This window comes from Rhopalosiphum maidis, chromosome 1 (assembly GCF_003676215.2).
Source record: "Rhopalosiphum maidis isolate BTI-1 chromosome 1, ASM367621v3, whole genome shotgun sequence".
Taxonomy (NCBI): Eukaryota; Metazoa; Arthropoda; class Insecta; order Hemiptera; family Aphididae; genus Rhopalosiphum; species Rhopalosiphum maidis.
This window is the reverse complement of record NC_040877.1, coordinates 47,037,983-47,061,305: the sequence shown is the minus strand read 5'-3', so window position 1 is coordinate 47,061,305 and position 23,323 is coordinate 47,037,983. Positions and strand designations below refer to the sequence as shown.

Here is a 23,323-nt window from a genome sequence, read left to right as displayed (position 1 = left end):
AAATTCGGTTCGATTTAAAAAATCAAGGTTCGACCCATCACTATTTTATACTTAAATAATGTTAATCTTGTGTATAACATGTATAAAAAAAATATTAAAATATATTCATCACTCCGTTCAGAATCTAAAAGTAACAAAAAATAAATAATTATAAATGATTTCATATGCATTTTAGTGAATTGTAAATACCTATGTATTTATTTATAAAAATGTATATGGCTCTTATTCAGTCAATTTTGGTTTTAGAGCCATGGTTAATAGATCAAAATAACTTTAAAAAAATCAGTCTATCCGAATTTGGTATCAAAAACACCGGTTGCCATTAAAAAAATTTAATTTATATTATGCATGCGCGTACCGAGAGGGTTAAAAATTTGAAATTTGAACAACAATAGTTCATTCTTATATTAAGTTGATACAGCCGAAGGTGGGTATCGGGTATGGGCAGGCACGGATTGAACCTTCAAACTACCGAGAAAATCTTGGGTCGCGTAAAATTTGAACCGGGAGCTAAAAAATGGGACAGCATACATTTTCAAAACCCACCGAATTATTGAATACTAGGATTGAAGTCTTTGTAGCTTATTATATATACAGTGGCGGCTTGAGTTTTTAAAACAACTAAATTTAATAAGACCAATGTAATATTTTTAGGTTCTTTTTTAGTTAAATTTTTCATTAACTTTTACATTTTATGATATAGATACAATTATTCGTTCTTAGTATTTTTATAACAAGCCGTCCCTGCATATATAATACAAATTTAGCCTACCCTAAAATTTAATCAAATCTCCACCTATGAATGGGCTGATAGAAATTTAAAATCTCATGGGCCGAAAAGTCTCAAACTGGCGCTGGGCATGGCAAAGTTAAGTAATTATAATTTAATTTAACTCAGTTACTTATGTTACTTATATTATATTAACTAAAAATAGTATAATATCATAACTTTTACTTGTATGTTAATTAATTGTTTAAATAAAACTACACAAATAATATAATTGTTGGTAGGTATATATTTTTCTTTATTAATAAGTGACATAAACAAAGTTCTTGATCACATTTTGGAAATACATTAACAAAAGTGTGTTATGAATTTTGTTATCATAACTATCATACTTGTATAATTAGTTCACGGTTTATTTTATAAAGCTATAATATCTAAAAAAAAAAAGAATTGTTTACATGGTTTAATTTATTATTACATTTAAAACAATATTAAAGTTAATTCAAACTATTAGTACCATCTAAGTTTAACACATTTATGGCCAAGAAGGTTTTTCACCTTTCTTCACCATTCCTCCATATAAAGCACTTTTATCTCTAAATAGTGTCATCCTTTCTGTTTCTTTGTCATCTAAGAATTTTCCAAATAAGGCACCAGTTGTAAGTGGGATAGCCAATACAAAATATTCCCAGGTTAATCCAAATAATGCATGCTTGGCTGCCATTGTAAGCTATTTCTAAAAAAAAAAAATATTTTACATTATTATAATTATAATTACAATCTAAATTCAGTTGTTTTTTTGTGTAATATCACATAATGCGAACAGATAAATCCACAATTTTTAAATTTTATTTAAACCCAATTAATTATAAATAATAAAATAAATAGTTGGTAAGCTATTTAGCATTTAATGATAAAAACATATGCATGCAGCATTAAATACATTTTCAGTTAATAAAATAAAATAAGATTAAATTTGGTGCTTATAACATGTTCATTACTACAGTATAGAAAAAAATAAACAATATTTTTACTATAACATCAAATATAAGACATTACTACTGCTTAATTTCTAACAACAATAATATTCTTAAAAAATGACTTAATTTTTTTTTATATTAATTTATTAATTTATAATTTTTATTTTATTACAACAAAATTTAATGGGTGTGATGGTTTTGAGTATTGACCGGCAAACATATTACCTTTGATATTAAATGTATCAACATTTATAGTTAATTTTATGTTAAATTCTACTTTTGTCCGAGTGCCAGACTCACTACAGCTATTAATCGCTCTGTAGATAGATATAAAGATATTATGGATATATCAAAATCATAAATAGAACAAACAACAAATGATAAATGGTCGGAACTAAATTTCTTGAGCTAACATTTTGAATTACCAATTATTATTATTAAATTTATCCAACAATTAATAAAATGATATGAAAATTATCAAAAAAGCAAAAACTGTTAACAGTGACTCCGAGTTTTGAAATGTGGTCAGGAAATTTCAAAACTTTGTGGCCTCAATACCCATTGGTGTAAAAAATGAAAATTCAATTTAGGGGTAGGGGTATAAACATATATATTTACTCGTAATAAATTTGTGATGTTAATATAATATGGCCTGCCAGTCACATTTTTCAAAAAGGAGATCAGGCCATTGCCCAACCTCAACATAAACTTTGGCACCACTGTAATAATACAAAATAAAAATGTAAGTAATGGACATTATATTTGAAAATTATTTCCTGGGACTTCTCAAAAAATAATACATTTTGTATTAAAATCTGGCATGTAGATATTATACTCAATTGTTTATTTGACAGCTGAATATCAAATTAGAATATAATATTTTTTTTTTTGTTTTTGTTATAGAAATGTTTATAGTAAAGCAATACAGTATAGACTAGGGGTCTCCAACTTCTTTTTACAACGGACCAAATCTAATATACGCTTTGGCATCACAGGCCAAAATTTTATACACTTTTTATTAATAAATTAATAAGTTAAAAGCAATAAAAACTAATATTTTATTTTCAAAACATTAATTAGCTAGTCTGGTTGGTTTGAAAACCAGAACTAGCATAATGAGCCAATAAGTAATTACTAATTTAATAAATCACAAATATTACAACCTGGAATTTTAATCTCTTACTTTAAACTTTTTGATTTTGTATTTTTTTCCAATTTAATGTTCGATTGTAATCAGCGTAGATTGAAGAAATTGAGAGAATAGGAAATGTTACAGATATAAAATTACGTTTGAAATGGTACCATGCACGACTGAATGCCATTTACCTGGAAAGAATTAGTCGTTTATTGTGAAAAAAATGATTTATATTAAACTAGAAAAATGTTAGTATATTTGTTTATTAATGACTTACAAAAAAACATACAATTGTAGAATAAATTTTGCACAATACCTTGCAACTTGGTATAGTATTTTATTCTGTCGACCTTCTAAATAAATTATAAATTGATTACACAGTAATGATAGTGATAAAAGATGACTTTACTAAAACTGGCAACATGGTGTTACCATAGTGAACATTTAGGTATATTACTCTGGTTAAACATACTTTCAAATAGTTCGCGCCAACATATAATTTATATCATTATTATACAATATTAGGTTATAAGCGAATAAATCTGCAATTTGGACGAATAAATTAAACTGTTAAAGTAAGTATAATATATTTATTAAAATATTGTCTTTAATATGTTGATATGAAATTTACAATTGGTACTACTCAATAAGTTGAGTTATATATTATTCATATTATTATTTTTTCATAAATGTATAATTTCTTCATTTTAAATAGTAGGTTTGCATATTGTTATATATTTTTTAGATAATTGTTTAAAAACAAATTTTTAAGAAATTTATTAAAATAATGAATATTTGTACATTTTCTTGTTATTGAAAATGCATACAATTTATAATTACCAACTCTAGAAAATATATTAGGTATGTAATAATAAAAGGGTCCTCATAAGTTGATCACAACTTTATTAAAAACACACTATATTAACACTATTGTAACGAATTTGGATATTTGAAAGAAAAATAATGCTATTTCCTCTGACAATTTTACTCATTACCTATTTATGATTTATATATGTATATATATTGTAATTTAAAATATATTAATCGTGAAAACTCGAAAACTTTTCTCCGAGACCTATTGACAATATTTAGACTTAATAGTTAATAGTGTAGTATAGAAATAAGGGGAGGATCGCATCTCTCAGGTGATTCCAGGACATTTTAAAAACACGTTCAACGTCTGTAAATATTTTACGTAAAATGTAGGTAAAATTCAAATTGTATAATTTACACACACGCTAGTAGCTACTGCAAAAGTCTAAAATGTATCAGCCTACCGATTATTTTAAAGTTAATATCCCCAAAGGATAATACATAATTGATACGAAAAATTACAAGTATTCAAAAATATGGGTAATGGGCATCTAATATATTTAAAAATTCCAATTATAAAATTTTGAATAATTGTAGTTAAAAGAAAAAGAGGGCAAACATGCTTTAAACTCCGTATAATATTTGCAACTTTTAATAAATTGATAGTTATTTAAATTTTTTGGTATTTTGGGGATCGTAGAAGGATCGCATTCCTTATTACCTAAACTAAAATGTTCGAATTGCACTGGAGTTAAAAAATAGTAATGTTAGAAGAAATTGCACGGTAATTTATATTTTTAATATCTAAAGTTTGCTATTTTTATAATTATTATTACATAATATACATATGAGGCCTTTAGTGTAATAAACCAATAACGGATAAATCCATATATAACAGAAATTACAACAATTATAATTCAAAAATACACATTTATTTCGAAATTAATTACTATTATAATTTGAGTACTAAATATATTGTTTGTCACATATACTGCTAATAATTGTCAACTAAAATTATATTTATAATTACTATGAAATAAGTGATTTGAGTACAATTTAACCTTACATTGTTAGGTACCTTGAAATTATTACATATACCTAATAATTTATAAATCTCAAAATTACCATTTTAATGAAATATTATTAGTTTGGGTATATAATTAAAAAACCTAAAATATTCAATTTTCAACCAACGATATATTAGCTGAGTATATTTATATTTATGTTAATATGTTAGACTTTTATGTACTTTGATCTTTATAATAAACATTTATTTTTGGAAGATCATAAAAATTTTAAAAATTTCTCATCCCTTAGATCTGTCTTTTAAAAACAATTAAATCGCTTTTAGATTTTATTTACACACTTGCATATACCTATTATCATTGATGCTATTATATATTTATATATAAATTGATAGCTCGCATTTGGTAAAAAAATATGTATATCTGATACCTATATTCATACCTATGATGTATACCTAGTTGATATTTATTTCTAGATAATGATTAGGGATATTAATTTATTTTGGAAATGACGAATCAGATATTGAAAACTATGTTCATATATGGCTATTACCCATCGAATACCATTATTATCAAAATAAAAGAAAGGGAAACTGTGCTAATAATACGGCTGTACTACCTCCTACCACATACTATGAGTTTATTTTTTGACTCTTGTGTAATATTAAATTAATAATACACATTTAAGAGCTTTGCACGCGAATAACCCATAAAAATTCGTAATTTGAAACCTTTTAACCAATATGGCAATATTGATAAAATATAAATAAGTATCCGAATTAAATATTATTACATATAACATACATAATAATTAAGCATATTTTTTAATAATAGAGTAACATAAATTTGTAATTTGATATTTAGATAAGTACTTTCTGTAACTGAATTACGTGATAAATATAATGTATAGGAAGTAGAATAGTCAATAATTTCCATTGCATATATAATATTAAATGAATATTGATATTTAATATAGGTATAAGCTATTAGTGTGGGTAACTAATTAGTAATTATATAGTATAAACCTTAAACTTCTTAGAAAAACAAAAATAGAAGTCACAAAAAAGTTTTAAAGTTCAAACCATTTTTTTATGATATAGATATTTTAATGTTATTTTGAAGACTTTTAATTATTATATTTATAGTTCATACTTAATAATATTTAACACTTAACTAGGTAAATGGTAAGAAATTTGTTGAGCTCTTGAGCTTTAATTCTACATTTTAATTATAGATTGGTAGATAATTTTATATTTACTATGCCAAAAGCCAAAATATTAAAATAAGTTATTATCACCCACCACTTCCAAAGTCAACGAGCCGCTACTGGTATAACTATATATTAAGTTATTAGTGTTATTATTTAATGTATTATATTTTTGGATCGAGTCCGTTTATAAAACCGTCGGTACCGACCAGCAGTACGTTTATAGTAAATCCACATCGTCAGCCAGAGCAGACTGCAGAGCAATATTTTAGATTTCTTTCATCTTAGATCAGTGAGTAAAATATCTACTATACCATTAAGTACATATGAAATCGGAATTACAAGTCACACAACTATAAAAGTTTTACGACATTATTTTGTGATCACTGGTCCAACAATAAGCAAAAAATTAAAACAAGATAATTATATTATACTTACAATATTATATATTTACGTGAAGTCCGTTTAAAATTATTATAACTATTGTACTTAGTACTTCAAACAGTTCAAACATTGAATAATGAATATGTTATTTTTTTCGAAAAAAAAAGAAAATATACGTGTGGTGACGTGGTGTTTTGTTCTCTCGGTTTTAAAGTCAAATATTTTTATTTCCCATAGTTTTTTTTAAGGCTCCAACTTTTGATTTCCGTACAATCATAGCATTTTTACGTGTGTTTTTCGCCACGGCATGATGAATGACCCAATCGCTTTTAAAGTCGCAGTGACAGTTTTTAATGGATTGTTTAATTTATTTATATTATACATTTATTCATAACAGTATACTGAAATTTTTTTTACTCGGCGAGATGTATTCTTGTTAACAATATTTATCGGTTTCCAATCGTAATCGTAAGCTTATTATTTAATGTGTTTTTTTTCAGATTCAAAAACCCAAATTAGCAAAATGGATGATGATGTTGCGCCTTTGGTTGTTGACAACGGCTCCGGTATGTGCAAGGCTGGTTTTGCCGGTGATGACGCACCTCGTGCCGTCTTCCCATCAATTGTTGGCAGACCACGTCATCAAGTTAGTATAAATACTATAAACACCCATTTATAGATATAAGTATAATATAACCCATTCCGGCCATTCCGAATATCATTATGATGATTACTGATAATTTTACTCCGGAAGCTTTTTAAAATTCGTCAAAAAAAATATATATTCGCATTTTCTATCTTTATTCTTAACATATTTGATATTACAAAAAGTAATTGCCACTAGCCAATACCTATAGCTGCCTATCGGTACCATAAAGCACTCTCAAAGTTCATACTTATAAAATATGATGCGAATTTGTTACAAATCCGTTGAACGAAGTTAAATTAAGCATGGCCTTGTATGGGACCCAATGGAATTTTTTATTAATACTATTTTATATACTTCAAATTATTCAAATTTCAAACAAATGATTTTTTCAAATTTCCCCCACCACGGCAGGTCTAATATCTGATCAACAGTTTGATTTAACCTTGATGTCATAAAATAATTGTTTAGTAAATAACTAATAAGTACATAATATTATAATATATAATTTATAACAAAGTAATTTTCTAAGGGTTAGTGAACTGCTTCCTTCACAAGCTATGCATATGAACCTTCCTTTTTCTATCATGTTTAAATTTACCTATTGTTTTAGTTAACAAATATTAAATATCTAATTAAAAAAAAAACCTTTTATGTTATTTTACATATTTTTTGACGTCAAACAAACTCATACTAAAATATGGTTCCTATAATAGTTATGTTACCGGAAAAAAAATGATAAATAGTTTGTAATGTCGACAATGACTAGTCAATAATGCCAGATTTAATTAGAAATTAACACAAATGACTAATTATTATTTATTACTAATAACCGATAAGTTTATCGATAGGTTTTTTTTCGAAAAATGTAGTCATCATCATGTTTATTTTCCATTTATAATGAAATATTGTAGTCAAGTTTTGTGTGCCTTTCATTTAAATCCTTTTTGAAACATTTATGCAATTTTTACAATTAAAAAATGAAGTAATACATACTTATTTAAAAAGGGTAGACAGTGGTTACCGCTCTGCTGTGTATTATAGGCATTGAGTGGGGCATTTAATTTAGGTCATTATGTGTCACAAGAAAAACGATGACGATCTATCACTTATCAGCATATACCACTAATAAATAATGTTTATTTGATATAACTATTTGAGTCATTTATTTTACTTTTAGTATTATAGTAGATTATGGTATAACTTTTTTTTTTAATATTACATTTATAATATTATTAGTATTTAATCATTATAATAATATATATTTATACAATATTATATCAACCTATTTAATACAAAATTTAGATACATGTTTAAATACCGTAAAATAATTAAAAATAGATTCATAATACCTAAAAATAGATAATATTTAAAATAAATTATAAATTTTATTGCGTATTGTAAAATTCATACTAACATAAAATATACAGGAATCTAAGTTTTCACGAATCAAGTTTTTAAATTTTAACATAATGATTAACATATTCATCATTTAAATAAGTAATTTCGTCCAAATTCGAACTTAAAATATCTACTTTTAAAAAAATAATTGTTTTTATACATTTTTTTAAATTTTAGTTTGAACCACTTATGAAGAATCTAATATTAACATTCAAAAAGAAAAGTTTTTATACATTTTTAACAATCAAATAGTTTGCGATTTTTTGCGATTTTGACGAATTTCGTATATAATCTTACTATACATTCGATAATTAAACCGATTAAGACGTACGGATTTACAAAATTGTTTAAAATAATATGAACATTTTGATTTAACTGAGATATATTCAACATTGTTGAACCTTTCAAGTAACTGTTAAAAATGGCCTGGAAATAATGACAATTCCTAAATTATCATCTTTTTCGGTACCTATAACTGCAGTTTTATAACCTAATATTTATCTATTTAGTCATCCATAATGTATCTTCCATAATTCCACAATCTATTATTATTTTATGTATTACCTGAATTCTGTACATAGTAGATACTATAAATACTAATACAATATTAATGATTGTAACTATAAATAAAATCTTTCCGTGAAAAACTATTTAAGTAGATTCAATTTTAAGGTAGGTCACATACGCTATACCAAATAAAATTAAATGGTAGGTTAAATTTAGTGATAAATCACATATTCCATTTATTTGGCTAATCGTTGTTATTTATATTTATTTGGTCCTACTGTATATGTCGATTCCTTACCATTAGATTTATGTTCATTATTAGGGTGTCATGGTCGGTATGGGACAAAAGGACAGCTACGTAGGGGATGAAGCCCAAAGCAAACGTGGTATTCTTACTTTGAAATACCCCATTGAACACGGAATCATCACCAACTGGGATGATATGGAGAAAATATGGCATCATACTTTCTACAATGAACTTCGTGTTGCCCCAGAAGAGCATCCAACACTGCTGACTGAAGCCCCGTTGAACCCAAAGGCTAACCGTGAAAAGATGACTCAAATTATGTTTGAAACCTTCAATACACCTGCCATGTATGTTGCCATCCAAGCTGTATTATCCTTGTACGCTTCCGGCCGTACCACTGGTATCGTTTTGGACTCAGGTGACGGTGTCTCCCACACTGTTCCCATCTATGAAGGTTATGCATTGCCTCATGCTATTCTCCGTTTGGACTTAGCTGGTCGTGACTTGACCGACTACTTAATGAAAATTTTGACCGAGAGGGGTTACAGTTTTACCACTACTGGTATGTATATAGTCACTGTTCATATCCACGAAAGCTAAATTAGTTTTACTTATTTACTTATTTCTAAAATAATTTTCACGATTACAGCTGAACGTGAAATCGTTCGTGACATCAAGGAAAAATTATGTTATGTCGCTTTGGACTTCGAACAAGAAATGGCTACTGCTGCTGCATCCACCTCCTTGGAGAAATCCTATGAATTACCTGACGGTCAGGTCATAACCGTTGGAAATGAACGTTTCCGTTGCCCAGAATCCTTGTTCCAACCTTCATTTTTGGGAATGGAATCTTGCGGTATCCACGAAACCGTATATAATTCCATCATGAAATGCGACGTTGACATCAGAAAGGACTTATACGCTAACACAGTACTATCAGGAGGTACCACTATGTACCCAGGTATTGCCGACAGAATGCAAAAGGAAATTACCGCATTGGCTCCAAGCACAATCAAGATTAAGATTATTGCCCCACCAGAACGTAAATACTCCGTATGGATCGGTGGTTCCATCTTGGCTTCTTTGTCCACCTTCCAACAAATGTGGATCTCTAAACAAGAATATGATGAATCTGGCCCAGGAATTGTTCACCGTAAATGCTTCTAAGTTACTCTAAGCATTACACAAGCTAAAATCAAAATTACAATATACTTTAAATGTTACATTCATAATAAAAAATCAAGGTGTTTTTTCTTTTTGTACCATTTTACTTAAAGATAAAATATAGTTTGATATTTTTAAATAAAAAAAAATGTAAATTGAGCTAATGTTTTTTGATAAAAGTATTGTGTTGTTGAATTTTTTATTTCAATTAACCATTACGGACACATACTGTATAGGGGAATTACTAATTAGGGAGATATAATATTTCTCCGGTCTGGTAAAAATAATGTTGTGAGCAGAGGCATAATTTAGTAAAGCTTGATCTATACATATAGTTATATAGTTAGTTTGGTTTTTGATGTAGGTACAAAAGCTACACATTTATACATTATATATAGATTATACAGTGGCTGTTTTGATAAAACATCATGGGGGGGGGCTATTTTCAATTTTTACCTCCCCCATAATTACATATATCAAAAAAAGAATAACATTTGTATATGGTTCTATAACCATAAAAAAAACACAAAAAAATCCAAGTGGCGAGTGCTCCCTTTGCTCCGCTTATATAACCACCACTGAGATTATATCCTATATAAATAATTAAGGATATTTCAAATATCTATAAAAATGAAAAATAATTAGATTTAAACTCTGAACAGGATGGAATTGAGGTATTCAAATACATTTATTAATTATTAGTTATTATTATTATAACTTTTTTTTTTATAAAATCATGGTTTTATCTGATTGCCATCTTGCATACATTTTTTCAAATTGAAATTATTTTTTTTTACTAGAAATTATTACTAACATGAAAATAAATTATTTTAAACTATGTTTGATCAAAAATTGAATCAATTTTAAATTCTGCTAAAATTTCTACTGAAAGTACTTTTAGAGATTATTTTATAAAAATATCGAGGTTACAATCGAGTTTGATCAAGATGAATTTATTTTTTTAAACCCTAAGGTTGCTATCGGATAGTTCACAAAACTTTTTTTGTTTATTTATATGGTTGCATTGTTAATTGAAAATTAAATTACTATTATAATTAGTAAAAATATGGCAATTAAAAATTGTATATACACACAGGGGTGGATCCAGAAATTTTCCATGAAGGGAGGCATATTGCGCATGTAATAAAAAGTAATAAATAACTACCTAGATATTCATTGCGATTAATGACTTCAGAACCGACAGAATCCATATAATATTCATATTTCATTTGGAGGATCCATCTTCGCCCACCTTGTATCCACCTCTGTGTACACATGTATATTTTACATTTTATATATAAATATTACAAATATATTGAAAATAAAAATAAATCTTGAAATAAAATACTTATAAACAAACACGATAATTACAATTATTACTATTACAAGGAAAATTTTGATAAAGAATTATAAATAAATAAATAATTATAACTGTGTGTTTGTGAAATTAAATTTGTCTGAATAAACAAAATTTTAAAAACTTTATTTGTTATTTCGTAGTTTCGGACTATTACTATGGTATTTTCAATTTTGTTTATTCTTGAGTTTTGACCATTATCATATTCGGTGGATCTAATAGTGTACATACCTATTGGGATTAACACCTAAGCATAATCGCGTAGTAAAGTGATAATTTTAGTATTGTACAATATATGGTGAGTACTATATAAATACTAAATGAACACAGCAAACCTGTAATAAAATTAGTAAAATGTTTGTACTTAAAAGTTTTAAATATGATTTACAACTACTAGTATAATTCTATGTTATTCGTATAGCAGCTACTGTCAGCAAGTAACTCAAGAGTTTTGATCATTTATGCACTACTTCTGATCCATGACAACTAATAAGTAACAACCTGACCAGGTAAATATAGGCTAGGTATATATAAATATATTAACTACTATGTACAAAGCACTAGGTACTCTAAGTTTCTTGGACTTGATATTTCTGGACCTTGGGTAATAATTCTATTCTAAGAGTACCTAGTAAATATTCAATATATGTATACATTAGATAAAATTGAATGATATTAACATTTAATTATTTTCAAAAATATTATTTTATTATTCAACCGTAAATTAATTAAGCGTGCCTATAATATAAATATTAAATGTTATATTATTAAAAAATAAAAATAAAATATGAGTACCTAAGTAATATTATAGTTAAACAGTTTGTATATATTTAAAGTATTTATAATCAATGATGGTAATATGTAAAAATATATTAAATAAAAAAAAATATCACCAAGATAATAATGTGTAGCTGTAAGCTGTTACCAAATATATTATTAATAGAAATTATGAAATTTATGGGTATACATTTAAGCCATTGGTGTATTGAATAAACATTAAATAGATAGTAGTTACTATATTATACAAATAGATAGTGCCGTAGTGGTAGATAATATAGTAACCCACAATACCTATATAACAATGAAAATTTCAAAACTATAGTGTAAAAATACCTAATAAATGCATTGTTATTTTAACACGATTCAATATTTATTATTTTCATAATCATTTCTAATTTATTGTAGACTGTATTACCTATGTATATGCATAATATGCATTTCACTATTAAAATTTGTATGGATACCAACTACGTAATAATAGTATATAAATTGAACGGTTGCAGAAGTCTGAAGTACCTACGTGGCTACGTCGATAAGATGGATTGTGCAATACACATCTTCTTAACAATATTATAATACAGTTCTACCCGGTTCTATTTTTCCCTTTCATTTCAGTACACTCAATCACTGTCAAACTAAACCAACTATATATATAAGCGAATTCATACTCTATAGAGTATCTGAGTATAGATGACCATTATAATGTAACATGTTGTTGCATAGTTACATATATATTGTATAGCCGTATAGGTATTAGTTATTAATAATAACATAATATAATATATTATACATATGCAGAACAAATCTGTAATAATTGCAATAGGTGTTTCGTATAATATAATAAATAATAACACGTTGCACTGTCTACGTGTATAATCGTCGTCCATCGATCATAATTCATTAATATTTACGTATACCCATTTCATTTACTACGTACCAACAATGAATAATGACTAAAGATTCATTTAAATTATATAATGACATTAATGAGTATTCTACAACTTAAAAAAAAAGTAAAAAAATATACTTTAAATTATTATTTATAAGTATTTATAAATTGCTAATAAATAAAAATAGTTTTTATGTAACTGATATAGGTAGGTAGGTCTCGGTGTATAAGAACCTATAAATCTATATTTTACAAATCTTTTAGAAAATGTTTAAGGATTACGACTTACCTATGCATGTTTAATGTAGTTAATTTTTAAAATTGAGTATCGCTTTATACCTTTAAAAATACGAAATCCACACAATGAATAATCCATAACCAATTATTGTGAATCAATATATTGTAGAATAGCGCTGCAGAGCATAATATACCAAAATATATTATTATTTTTAAGAATACCTATGTAATTCTTGTACCTATGACTGTATACGAATAAAATCCCAGCAACAGGAATATGAAAATATTCCACTACAAAAATATCGAAAATTCCTTAGTTGATACATAAGAAACTTAAACATATTTACCAATTTTGAAGAATAGAATGTTTAAATAATGTTACATCTTTTTGATACAATATATTGTCTAACGAAGAATTTACAATAATCCATTATAAATAACTCAATAGTATTGTATGTAGGTATATGAGCAAAGTAAAACTTTGTAACTGTAACTTTTGTAGGTATTTTCTTTTAAAACTTCTAACTTTCTAATATCTCAGTTTACCAAAAATTGAATGATTTTGTTTTTAATTAATGTTTACTGCTTGTATATATCAATTTTTTACCAATTTTTTATTTAAATTAATAATTTAATTTACCACCCAAGACTACTAAATTTTAAATTTAAATTCTTTGATCAAATAAAAATAATGATTAATAAAAAGTTATAGTCTGCGATAACAATGAAATAATACCTACAACTGTCATACTGATAGATTAAATTACTGGCTGAGAAATTGGTAGTCTCAAATAACAAAATATAAGTATCATCTATAAATAGTAAATACCTACGAACCTACCTATCCACTTGGTATAAAATATTTAATATAATTTATGTAAGTATAACTATTAATTAGCTATTTACATTTATTTAAAGTTAAGTTATTTATTAAATTTAAAATACATAAAATTTTAATTATTTAATGTAATTGTAACGTGTATATAAGGTTTGTCAAAAAAATTTGTATTTCATTGATTTTTTTTTCAGAAAACCTTTATTAGATTCTAAGCGGAGCTATGAATACGTATGATTTTTAAAATTATGTTTTTTTTTTGTGTATGTCGTATGTGCCCGTACAGTACATAATATGATGTAGTGACAATAGTAGTCAAAATAATCACTAAACAAGTTTTCGACTAAATTGATTTATTTATTTTGTTATAATTCATAAACGAAACCTAATTTAACATAACGTTTATATGTGGTTCATTTCCCAATTAAGAAGTAATTATAATAACTTATATTATAACAATTTTTTTTTATATTTTAACAAAATTCGTCAAAATCTCGAAAATTACAAATTATTTTAATCACTTGACACCCAAGAGTGATACCCACTTGCATACTTTATTTATTTAATATTATTTTAATTATGTTCTTTCATTATATTTCTAAATTTCTAATCAGTAAATATATTGTATTGTAATTTGTTGGTACTATACAGCTGTTCTTTATTACATATAATTTATAATATATTATATTATCTATAATTATTTAACAAATTTAGAATAATTTGTAATATTTATTGCAATTAATAGTGGGAGATATATGATCTGATTGGGGGATATATTTACAATAGGTAGGTACTGTAGGTATATATTTAAACAATCTGAATCTTACAATATCTCAATAGTGGTGGTGTAGACGTTCACTAAGTTAAACGTGGATTCGTAATGCACAGTAAGTAAAAGATAATATTCATATTACCAATATTACCATATAATATACAATCGTATAGGTATGAAAAACAGTATAAAATCTTTTTAACTTTTTTATAGTACATTTAAAATAAGTATTGATTAATATAGAATAATTTAGCATGAAATCAAATACCAGCGTAGATATAATATAAATATATTATATAATTAGCAATCACGTATCAGGTATAAGAACCTACACCTTTCAGTATTATTATTATTATTATTATTTTTTTCATAACACAATTATATTCACTGAAATAAAAAAAATCTAATACTTTTTATTTATAATGTTAGGTTAAAATGCCTGTTAGGGCAATTTTACAAAGGTAAATATTTAGTTTTTTTATATAATAAAAAAAATATTTATCAAGTTATTAAAATATTATATACTTACCTAATAATGTATTACATAATAATAATTTAAAGTATTTAAAAGTATTTGAAAACAATAATTATTAATCAAATACCTATTTTGAATTTTTCATATTTTTATTCTTGTTGCAAAGTAGGTACTTAGTAAAATATAAAAATAAAATAAAATGTTATTTGTTAAATTATATAATACATATTTATAAGAAACAAACATATTGCGTTAGTTTTGTTATAAGTTGTAATAAATAAAAAAGTTACATTATTTTTTAAAAAGAATAGTTTAATTTTATTCAAATTACTATTTTTTATTTGTTTGAATACATATTTGAATTCGAATGACTTGGGATTGAACTTTAAGCATTGACACAAGAATTATTTTGATAGTAGCGTATAACTTAATACTAAATAAGAAAAATAAAATACTATCTTCATAAATTATAACAATATTTTTCAATGTTAATTATTATCACTACGCCCTAAAATTCAACCAAAATGTAATAAAAAAATCGTTTTGACGACCTCTAATTTGAGAGTTATGGAAATATTAATGTGAAGTCAGAATTCAAGATATTGTTATTTTTAGTGAATTGATACTGTGTTTTTAATATAAATCTTCAAGCATAAGCGGAAATTTTCTGAAATTACTGGGGGGCTTAGTCCTTTCAATAACCCCCCCCCCCAGTTTCCGCCTATGTACTTCAAGTAAAATTTGAAAATATTATTTTTTAAATTTTTTAGAATTGGTTTTTTTTTCTATTGAATAAAAGTGGGAGGTTTGAAATAAACTGAATAAATATATCAGCAAACATCTGGTGGCTTCTAAGTTTTTCAAATATTTTAAATTTTATTATGAGCTGACTGTGTTTTATAAAGACATTGTTTTTATATTAAGTTTAAAATTTTGAATTTTTTTCAATCAGCATAAATTACCTAATAAAAAACAGATAATGTTTTTAACACTTAATTTTCAAAGATTAATTTATTGTAGTATTGTAAGTTACTCTCCACAAAGCATTAAACGCAATTTGCGTTTAAAAATATGGATGTTCCCAGAATCTAAGGCTTGGAACAAGAACTGTTTTTTTTTACTTTAATTTCCTTAAGAAAAAATTGTTTTTGTGTACAATCTATTCCTTGAAAGTGTGCAAGACCACGCGAGATCTTATGCAGAATTAAATTATCTTTAATAAATCTGTTAGAGTTAAAATCATTCCAAGTCACCCAGATTGATGTATTTTAGATATTTTCCAAAAATATTTTTTACTAGAATTTATTATTATTAATTACTGAAATTTTTATTGATATAACCATATAGTTATATCTTATATACTCCCTATACCTAAGTATTAAAATTCTGAACTTGTGTATATTAAAGAAAATGTTTATCAACATTTTATATTTATTATTTATAAATATTAGTAGTTAGATTATGCTCTGTAAACTTGATATTTAAATTATCAACATTATTATACTTGCATATTATGTTTTTAAATTTGTTTTGTTTACTTTTAGCTTTTTTTCAATAGAATTTGTTATATATTGTTTATTCTGAAATCTGAGTATTAATTTAAAATGGAACAGTGTTTAAATATCGAAACGCTGAAAATAGCAAAAGAAGAACTCAGGGAAGATGAAGAAACACGGAATAATGCTTTAAGTCAAATGCGCATATGGTTGAAGCAAAATAAAAAAATTATTCATTCTCGTAGTGGTAAATATTATTTTAATATTACAAAATTATCAATATAAACGTATAAATTACAATAAAATTTTTATCGAATTATTTAAAAATATTTTATAGTTATTAAAATTTAAAAGTTAATTATATGCTTTGTACGTATTTACAGTAAATTTAAAGAAAATCTAAACAATTTTATTGGCGTAAAGTAACTTAAAGCTATTATATTCTATCATTATCAATTTAAAATATATATAGATTATAGTACAGAGCTGTAAGGCGAGCGAAGCGCTTGCCTTGGGCGCCTAGTGGCTGATAGCCTGATGCTGGTGTCGTAAAAATATTAAATTAACTTAAGAAAAATAAAAATATAAGATTTTTCACCTACCCGTAGATAATTTTGAGAATTACATAGGTACACTTGTGGCTAAAATTTATATTTTTTCTTGATTTACTCAATACATAATTACCAAGTCATTTTCAGATTTCCGACTCTTATAAGAAATAATAAATACTGCGAGTGTGTCACCCCAGGATAAAAAATGGTTCAGTACGACTCTGCTATAGTACATTATATTATTATAGAATTTATACAAGGTGATTTGCCCCATGTAGTGCCTCATGTAATAGTCAATACTTTTGTTTTTCAACAGACAGTACATTTCAATTGTTTTTTATTTTCTCGTATAAAATAAAAAAAAATTACATATATTTTATATTTTTAAAATGATATACATACATATTTCAATATTTGTTGGTGAAACTATTACAATCAAAGTTTATTTTAAATTAATATTCAATATTTTTAATTTTATAATATGAAGAATATTTCTATGAAAATATTGATGTGTATTATCACTATTATCGACTTAACATAATGAATCAATAGTTTTATTTATTTTAATAATAATACATATAGACATTGAGGGTTCTTTTTTTAAAAAACGAAAAGAACCTGTTTAAAGTTTAGGAAAAAGTAAAATGTGGTAAGTGACAAGTAGGTAATGTTTGCTTAATATAATTTATTTTTTTATAAGTTACTTACATAAAAAGTTAAAAACAAATATTTTGCTTAAATTTCCGAAATTAAAAACAGGTTGCTATTTAAGAAATTAAAAAAATCTTAAAAATGATATAATATGGTAGAATTGCGGGTTACTTAAACTTTAAATTTTAAGTGGGGATAATTTTAACAAAAAAAGTTATTACTTACTAAGAATACTGTTCAAAATAGTTGCGTCAATTAAATTATGATAATATAAAATTGTTGAAATTGATTGTATGATTTTTTTTTCACCTTTACAGATGACAGCTTTTTGCTAAGATTTCTTCGAGCCAAAAAATTTAGTTTGCCGTTAGCTCAAGAAGCTTTGGAACGATATTTATTATTGCGACAAACATTTGGTCGTCAACTCTTTAACGAACTTGATATCACGTGTCCACGATTAGAAAAACTTCTGGAACTCGGGTAATTAAATAATTGTATTCGATTGTTGAAATCGCATTATATCGGAAATTAATTTTTACGATGTAGGTACTTACTTATAAATTATAATATATATGTTGTTACAGGTATATATTTGTAGTTCCGAAGCGTGACAAAAATGGACGTAGGATTATCATAACAAGACCAGGTAAAATTTTGTATTTTATTATAATTTAGGAATTAATTAATAGTCTTGAATCTTAAATTATAAAAAAATAAATTTAAGAAAATAAGATAAATAGTCCATCTATGGTACAATTTAAAATCTTAATGGTTCTTTTTTTTTTATTGAAGTCTGTATTGTCCTAATACATTTAGACTTCATTAATTATAAATAGTAAATTAACATTTTTAATTCTTTATTCATAAAATGTATTATAATTATTAAAAACTGGATAATTGCATAAGTGCTTGGTCCTAAATTATATATGTATTACGTACAATACATATTTTATTTGATTTTAATATTCCATATAGGATTTTTAACAAAGTTCAAAATACTTGATTATTTTGTTGTCAATGTATTTTGCTTATTTTATTGAACTATACAACTAATATTTTGATGTAAAGTGTTGAACTATCATATTTAAAGTGACCAAGTCTGAGCACTATAATCAGGGTAGGATGTGAACTGGGGTGTTGCCCTGGAAGACTTAATTGAAGAGCGCCAAATTACCAAATAACAATGACATATTAGAGAGGGCTGAATTATGAGAGGACGCTAATTTTATATTTTGCCCTGGGTGAAAAATATGCTAGATTTGTTCCTAATTATAATTCGTTGTGATATTCTTACAAATTTCCTGCGGTGCACTGTGGTATTTACTATTTTAGTAGTCTGCTTATTTTTAGTTTACTAATACAAGAATATAAAACATATTTTATTTATATATTATTTAAAAAAACTGTCATTAACTTTGTTTATTTATTTAATATTATACTGGTATTTTTTATACAACAACAACTTTAAATTTTATTTCAATACAATTTTTTGTTTTTAAATCATCTAGGTACGTTAAACGTTATTCTTTAACTAATGTAAAACACTTTTTATAATATTGAGAATGTATTTATAACTAATAGTCAAACCAAGAAATCACGACAGTCTTATGGGCTACCTATACTGCTACAGCATACTCGTCTTTAAAGCCAATTTTCTAGCTCACTGAAAAAAAAATATATTTTTCGTAACTTAATATCCAATATGTATTTGAAGGAAATATGAAAATATTTTTAGTGTTCTCCTATCCTATAATAGGAGCGATCGCATATAGTGTCTATGCAGATATTATAGATACCCATACATATTATAGTTTAATTAATCTACTTCTACAATTGCAAATTATAGATATTTGTTCGACGACACTTAAACACCACTTGGCACTTTAAATACAGATTAGTACTGATTCACTGAATTGTTATATTAACTATAATTAATTTGTATCTATATATATGGCCCAATAAATAGGTACCAACGTAATACATTAATTGTAAGTTTTAAGTTTGCTAAGTCCTAAAGTAGTAAGTACTTATATTATTTTATAAGCTGCATAATATGGTTTAAAATAAACTATTTTAATGGTTTATAGTACTTATACTCGATGCGACTATAATACTATATGTCTATATTGAGTATACATGATATTCGAAGAAAACCACGAATCACCGGTGGCGTAATTAGGCAGGGATTATCAAAGCCAGTCATCGGATACATGCATATCTAAATTCTAAAGGCTATTTTATTGTATTAAAAAATCATGAAACCAAAAATATTTATATTTTAAATTAAACGAAGGCTCAAAAAGTTTATATTTATGTATACATTGTATTTGTTTTTAATAAATTTGACATTTGTAAATAGTATCTAAAACAATAATATTATCATTATATTAATGTCATATTAGTTTTTATTATTAAATTCTTTCTAGCATCACTATCATAGGCACAACTAGAACTCTATTTCTGGGTAGGCTAAATTTATATTAGCAACCCATGGGGGCTTTGCCTCTACACCATTAGTAAGCCCACCCAAGCCCCCCCTAGTTGCGCCTATGATCACTATAATTATTAATTTAATTTTTGTGGTTAAAGGACCTCTACCTTTCTAATTCCTATACACCGCAGGTTTACCAGGTTTTAAATTACCTACCTACTTCACTGCAAAACACTCAGGGGCGACTTCAGACACTTGGTTGGGGGCCTTAGTTTTAATTTTTTTAATTTTCTTCGTATTTCCGTAACCTATATAGAAATGTGTGCCACACTGCCACACAATTAATCTTTGAAACATAATAAAATAGTATCATAGTATATTTTATATTAATTTATTATTATAGTTTATTTTAAGTTCTTCATAATATACATATTATAGATAACAGGTGCCAGGTACATACATCTATGTACATATTTGTACGTGTCTATGATTGTCGATAGTATATCTAATGTGTTTTTTGTTTAACATTTTTTTTTAAGAAATAACAATAAACAATTTTTTAGAAATACAAGCCTGGGGGCAGTCCCTAGGCTGCTAGCCCCCCCCCCTAGAAACACTGTAATAATTTATAAATTATAAATGGATACCTGAGCGATTACTGTAAATAAATTATATATAGCTACGCGTCCAAAATGGCAAGACCATAATAGCTACATAATATGTTGCTGCTGTTTGGTGATTTTTTTGTACCTTCTTTACGTCACTATGCAATAGCCTTGGTTATTAATTTATAATTATTGTTTAATATGTATGGAGTTTAGATTTTTAGTATACACCTATAGCTCCAGGTCAAGTAAATATTTAATATACATTATAAATATTATGTATGGTTCCATGGGCATTTCTATGAGCTTTTAATAATTAATTAATTACTACAAGTGGGTACCGGGTACCTATAAACATTTACAAATCATATAATTTTTAAATTTCAACTTAATTCACAGATTTATATTTTACATATCTACCTAATACTCATTGGCATAATCAACATATTTTAAATATTATTACTGTAAATTGTACAGTATATAAACCTACTACATAGTTATGTTGTTATGTATAATAGACAATAGGTTAGCTGATAGAATAGGTATATTGGTATATATTAAAACAATTTTTGTTTTAAGTATTTTCAATAGTATTCAAATATTTTATAAAACTTATTAATACTTAAAATATTTTAAGGAGTTTTCAATCCATCAATGTGGACTAATGCAGAAATGTGTAGAATGCATGGTGTTACATATGAAACATTGATGGAAGACCAAGAAAACCAAATTCGTGGGTTTGTACACTACACAGATGCAGCTGGTATGTGCTTACAACAACTTACATTATTTACACCAAGAGAAGCTGTCAGAATTGTTAAAAACGGAGAGGTACTTAAATTTTATTTAAAAAAACACAATATTATAAAATTGAAATTATATAATTTATATTTGTACATAAATTACATAATATAGTTATTATAAATAAAGTATACACTTTTATATTAATAATGTCACATTTTGGCAAGTTTTAGATACTGATACATTATAATAATTTGTCTTAAACTGTCAATTTCTACTCTTCTTTATATTGCTTTAATAATCATCTTCTTGTATTTATTATGGATTTTTTTTGAGCTGTAATATTGTTAAATAAAGTTTATACCTAAAATATTAATATTAATAATAATTGTTATTTTATAAAAATAGATAATTCTTTTATTATTATTTTTTAGCGAACACTTCCAATGCGACACAAAGAAATATATGGAGTAAATGTACCACTTAGTTTAAAATTTGCATTAGATTTTGGAATGACCTTGATATCTGAAAAAATTAGAAGTCGTGTAAAAGTAAAAAACTAATTAATTAATAATGAAGAATAATTACTATGTATAACTCTTGCAATTCATTCCCCAGATATTTAGTTCAATAGAGGAGAGCCATACATATGTTGATAAGTCATTATTGCCTAAAGAATATGGTGGAGAAATGGAAATGTCAACAATGATAGGTAGGTTTATTTTTAAACACATAATTTTGTAATCAATATTTTATTTATTTAAACAATTATGATAGATTTATGGAAACAAGAATTGTTAGAAAAACGAGAACAAATACTCAAAAATGAAAAAATGTCAGTAAGAGAGGATATGTTTAGTGAGGGTGCACGACAAGGACGAGTATCAGCGTTGACAAACCACAATCACCATCACATGGTTGGCAGTTTTCGTCAACTAACTGTAGATTAGTTTTCATAATTTTGAACATCATTATATAATTTGAACTTATATTTTATGCAAAATTTTAACATTAAAATGTTACATCTTAATGCAAAATCTCTGAAAACAAAAAAATGTTTATGGATTATTCAATGTAACAAAAATACATTAAATTTTTGATTTCTACAGATATGAAAGAAAAATTTTTAATCATTAATTAATTGTATATTTAACGTAAGGGAATTGAATTAGATCATAAATTCAATATTGTCATATTCAACAAAATAAATAATAGTAAATACCAACTTTAACAATTATTATGAATTCTAAAAAAAAAAAAATCAAAA

The 23,323-nt window shown here is 25.6% G+C and overlaps 3 protein-coding genes across 4 annotated transcripts; 2 read left to right on the top strand and 1 right to left on the bottom strand.

The window, feature by feature from the left end:
* Positions 1-1,000: 1,000 nt before the first annotated feature.
* On the bottom strand, positions 1,001-3,216 carry LOC113548207. The gene is made up of 3 exons (XM_026948962.1): positions 3,120-3,216; positions 2,891-3,033; positions 1,001-1,463 (listed from the first exon to the last, which is right to left on the bottom strand). Exon 3 carries the CDS (start codon positions 1,449-1,451, stop codon positions 1,263-1,265), a length of 189 nt encoding a protein of 62 aa, XP_026804763.1. The 5' UTR covers positions 1,452-1,463; positions 2,891-3,033; positions 3,120-3,216; the 3' UTR covers positions 1,001-1,262.
* Positions 3,217-6,037: 2,821 nt separating this feature from the next.
* LOC113549635 (actin, muscle-like) lies at positions 6,038-10,423 on the top strand. The gene is made up of 4 exons (XM_026951026.1): positions 6,038-6,179; positions 6,772-6,917; positions 9,148-9,634; positions 9,722-10,423. Exons 2-4 carry the CDS (start codon positions 6,795-6,797, stop codon positions 10,237-10,239), a joined length of 1,128 nt encoding a protein of 375 aa, XP_026806827.1. The 5' UTR covers positions 6,038-6,179; positions 6,772-6,794; the 3' UTR covers positions 10,240-10,423.
* A 4,752-nt stretch (positions 10,424-15,175) lies between these two features.
* On the top strand, positions 15,176-23,303 carry LOC113560843 (alpha-tocopherol transfer protein-like). 2 transcript variants are annotated; one of them, XM_026966946.1, is made up of 8 exons: positions 15,176-15,221; positions 17,126-17,324; positions 18,597-18,759; positions 18,864-18,925; positions 21,953-22,146; positions 22,491-22,607; positions 22,675-22,768; positions 22,834-23,302. In XM_026966946.1, exons 2-8 carry the CDS (start codon positions 17,186-17,188, stop codon positions 23,004-23,006), a joined length of 942 nt encoding a protein of 313 aa, XP_026822747.1. In that variant the 5' UTR covers positions 15,176-15,221; positions 17,126-17,185; the 3' UTR covers positions 23,007-23,302. The 2 variants fall into 2 exon arrangements, with proteins under 2 accessions (XP_026822747.1, XP_026822748.1); XM_026966947.1 differs by lacking the exon at positions 17,126-17,324 and having other exon boundaries at positions 15,181-15,221; positions 22,834-23,303.
* Positions 23,304-23,323: the final 20 nt, after the last annotated feature.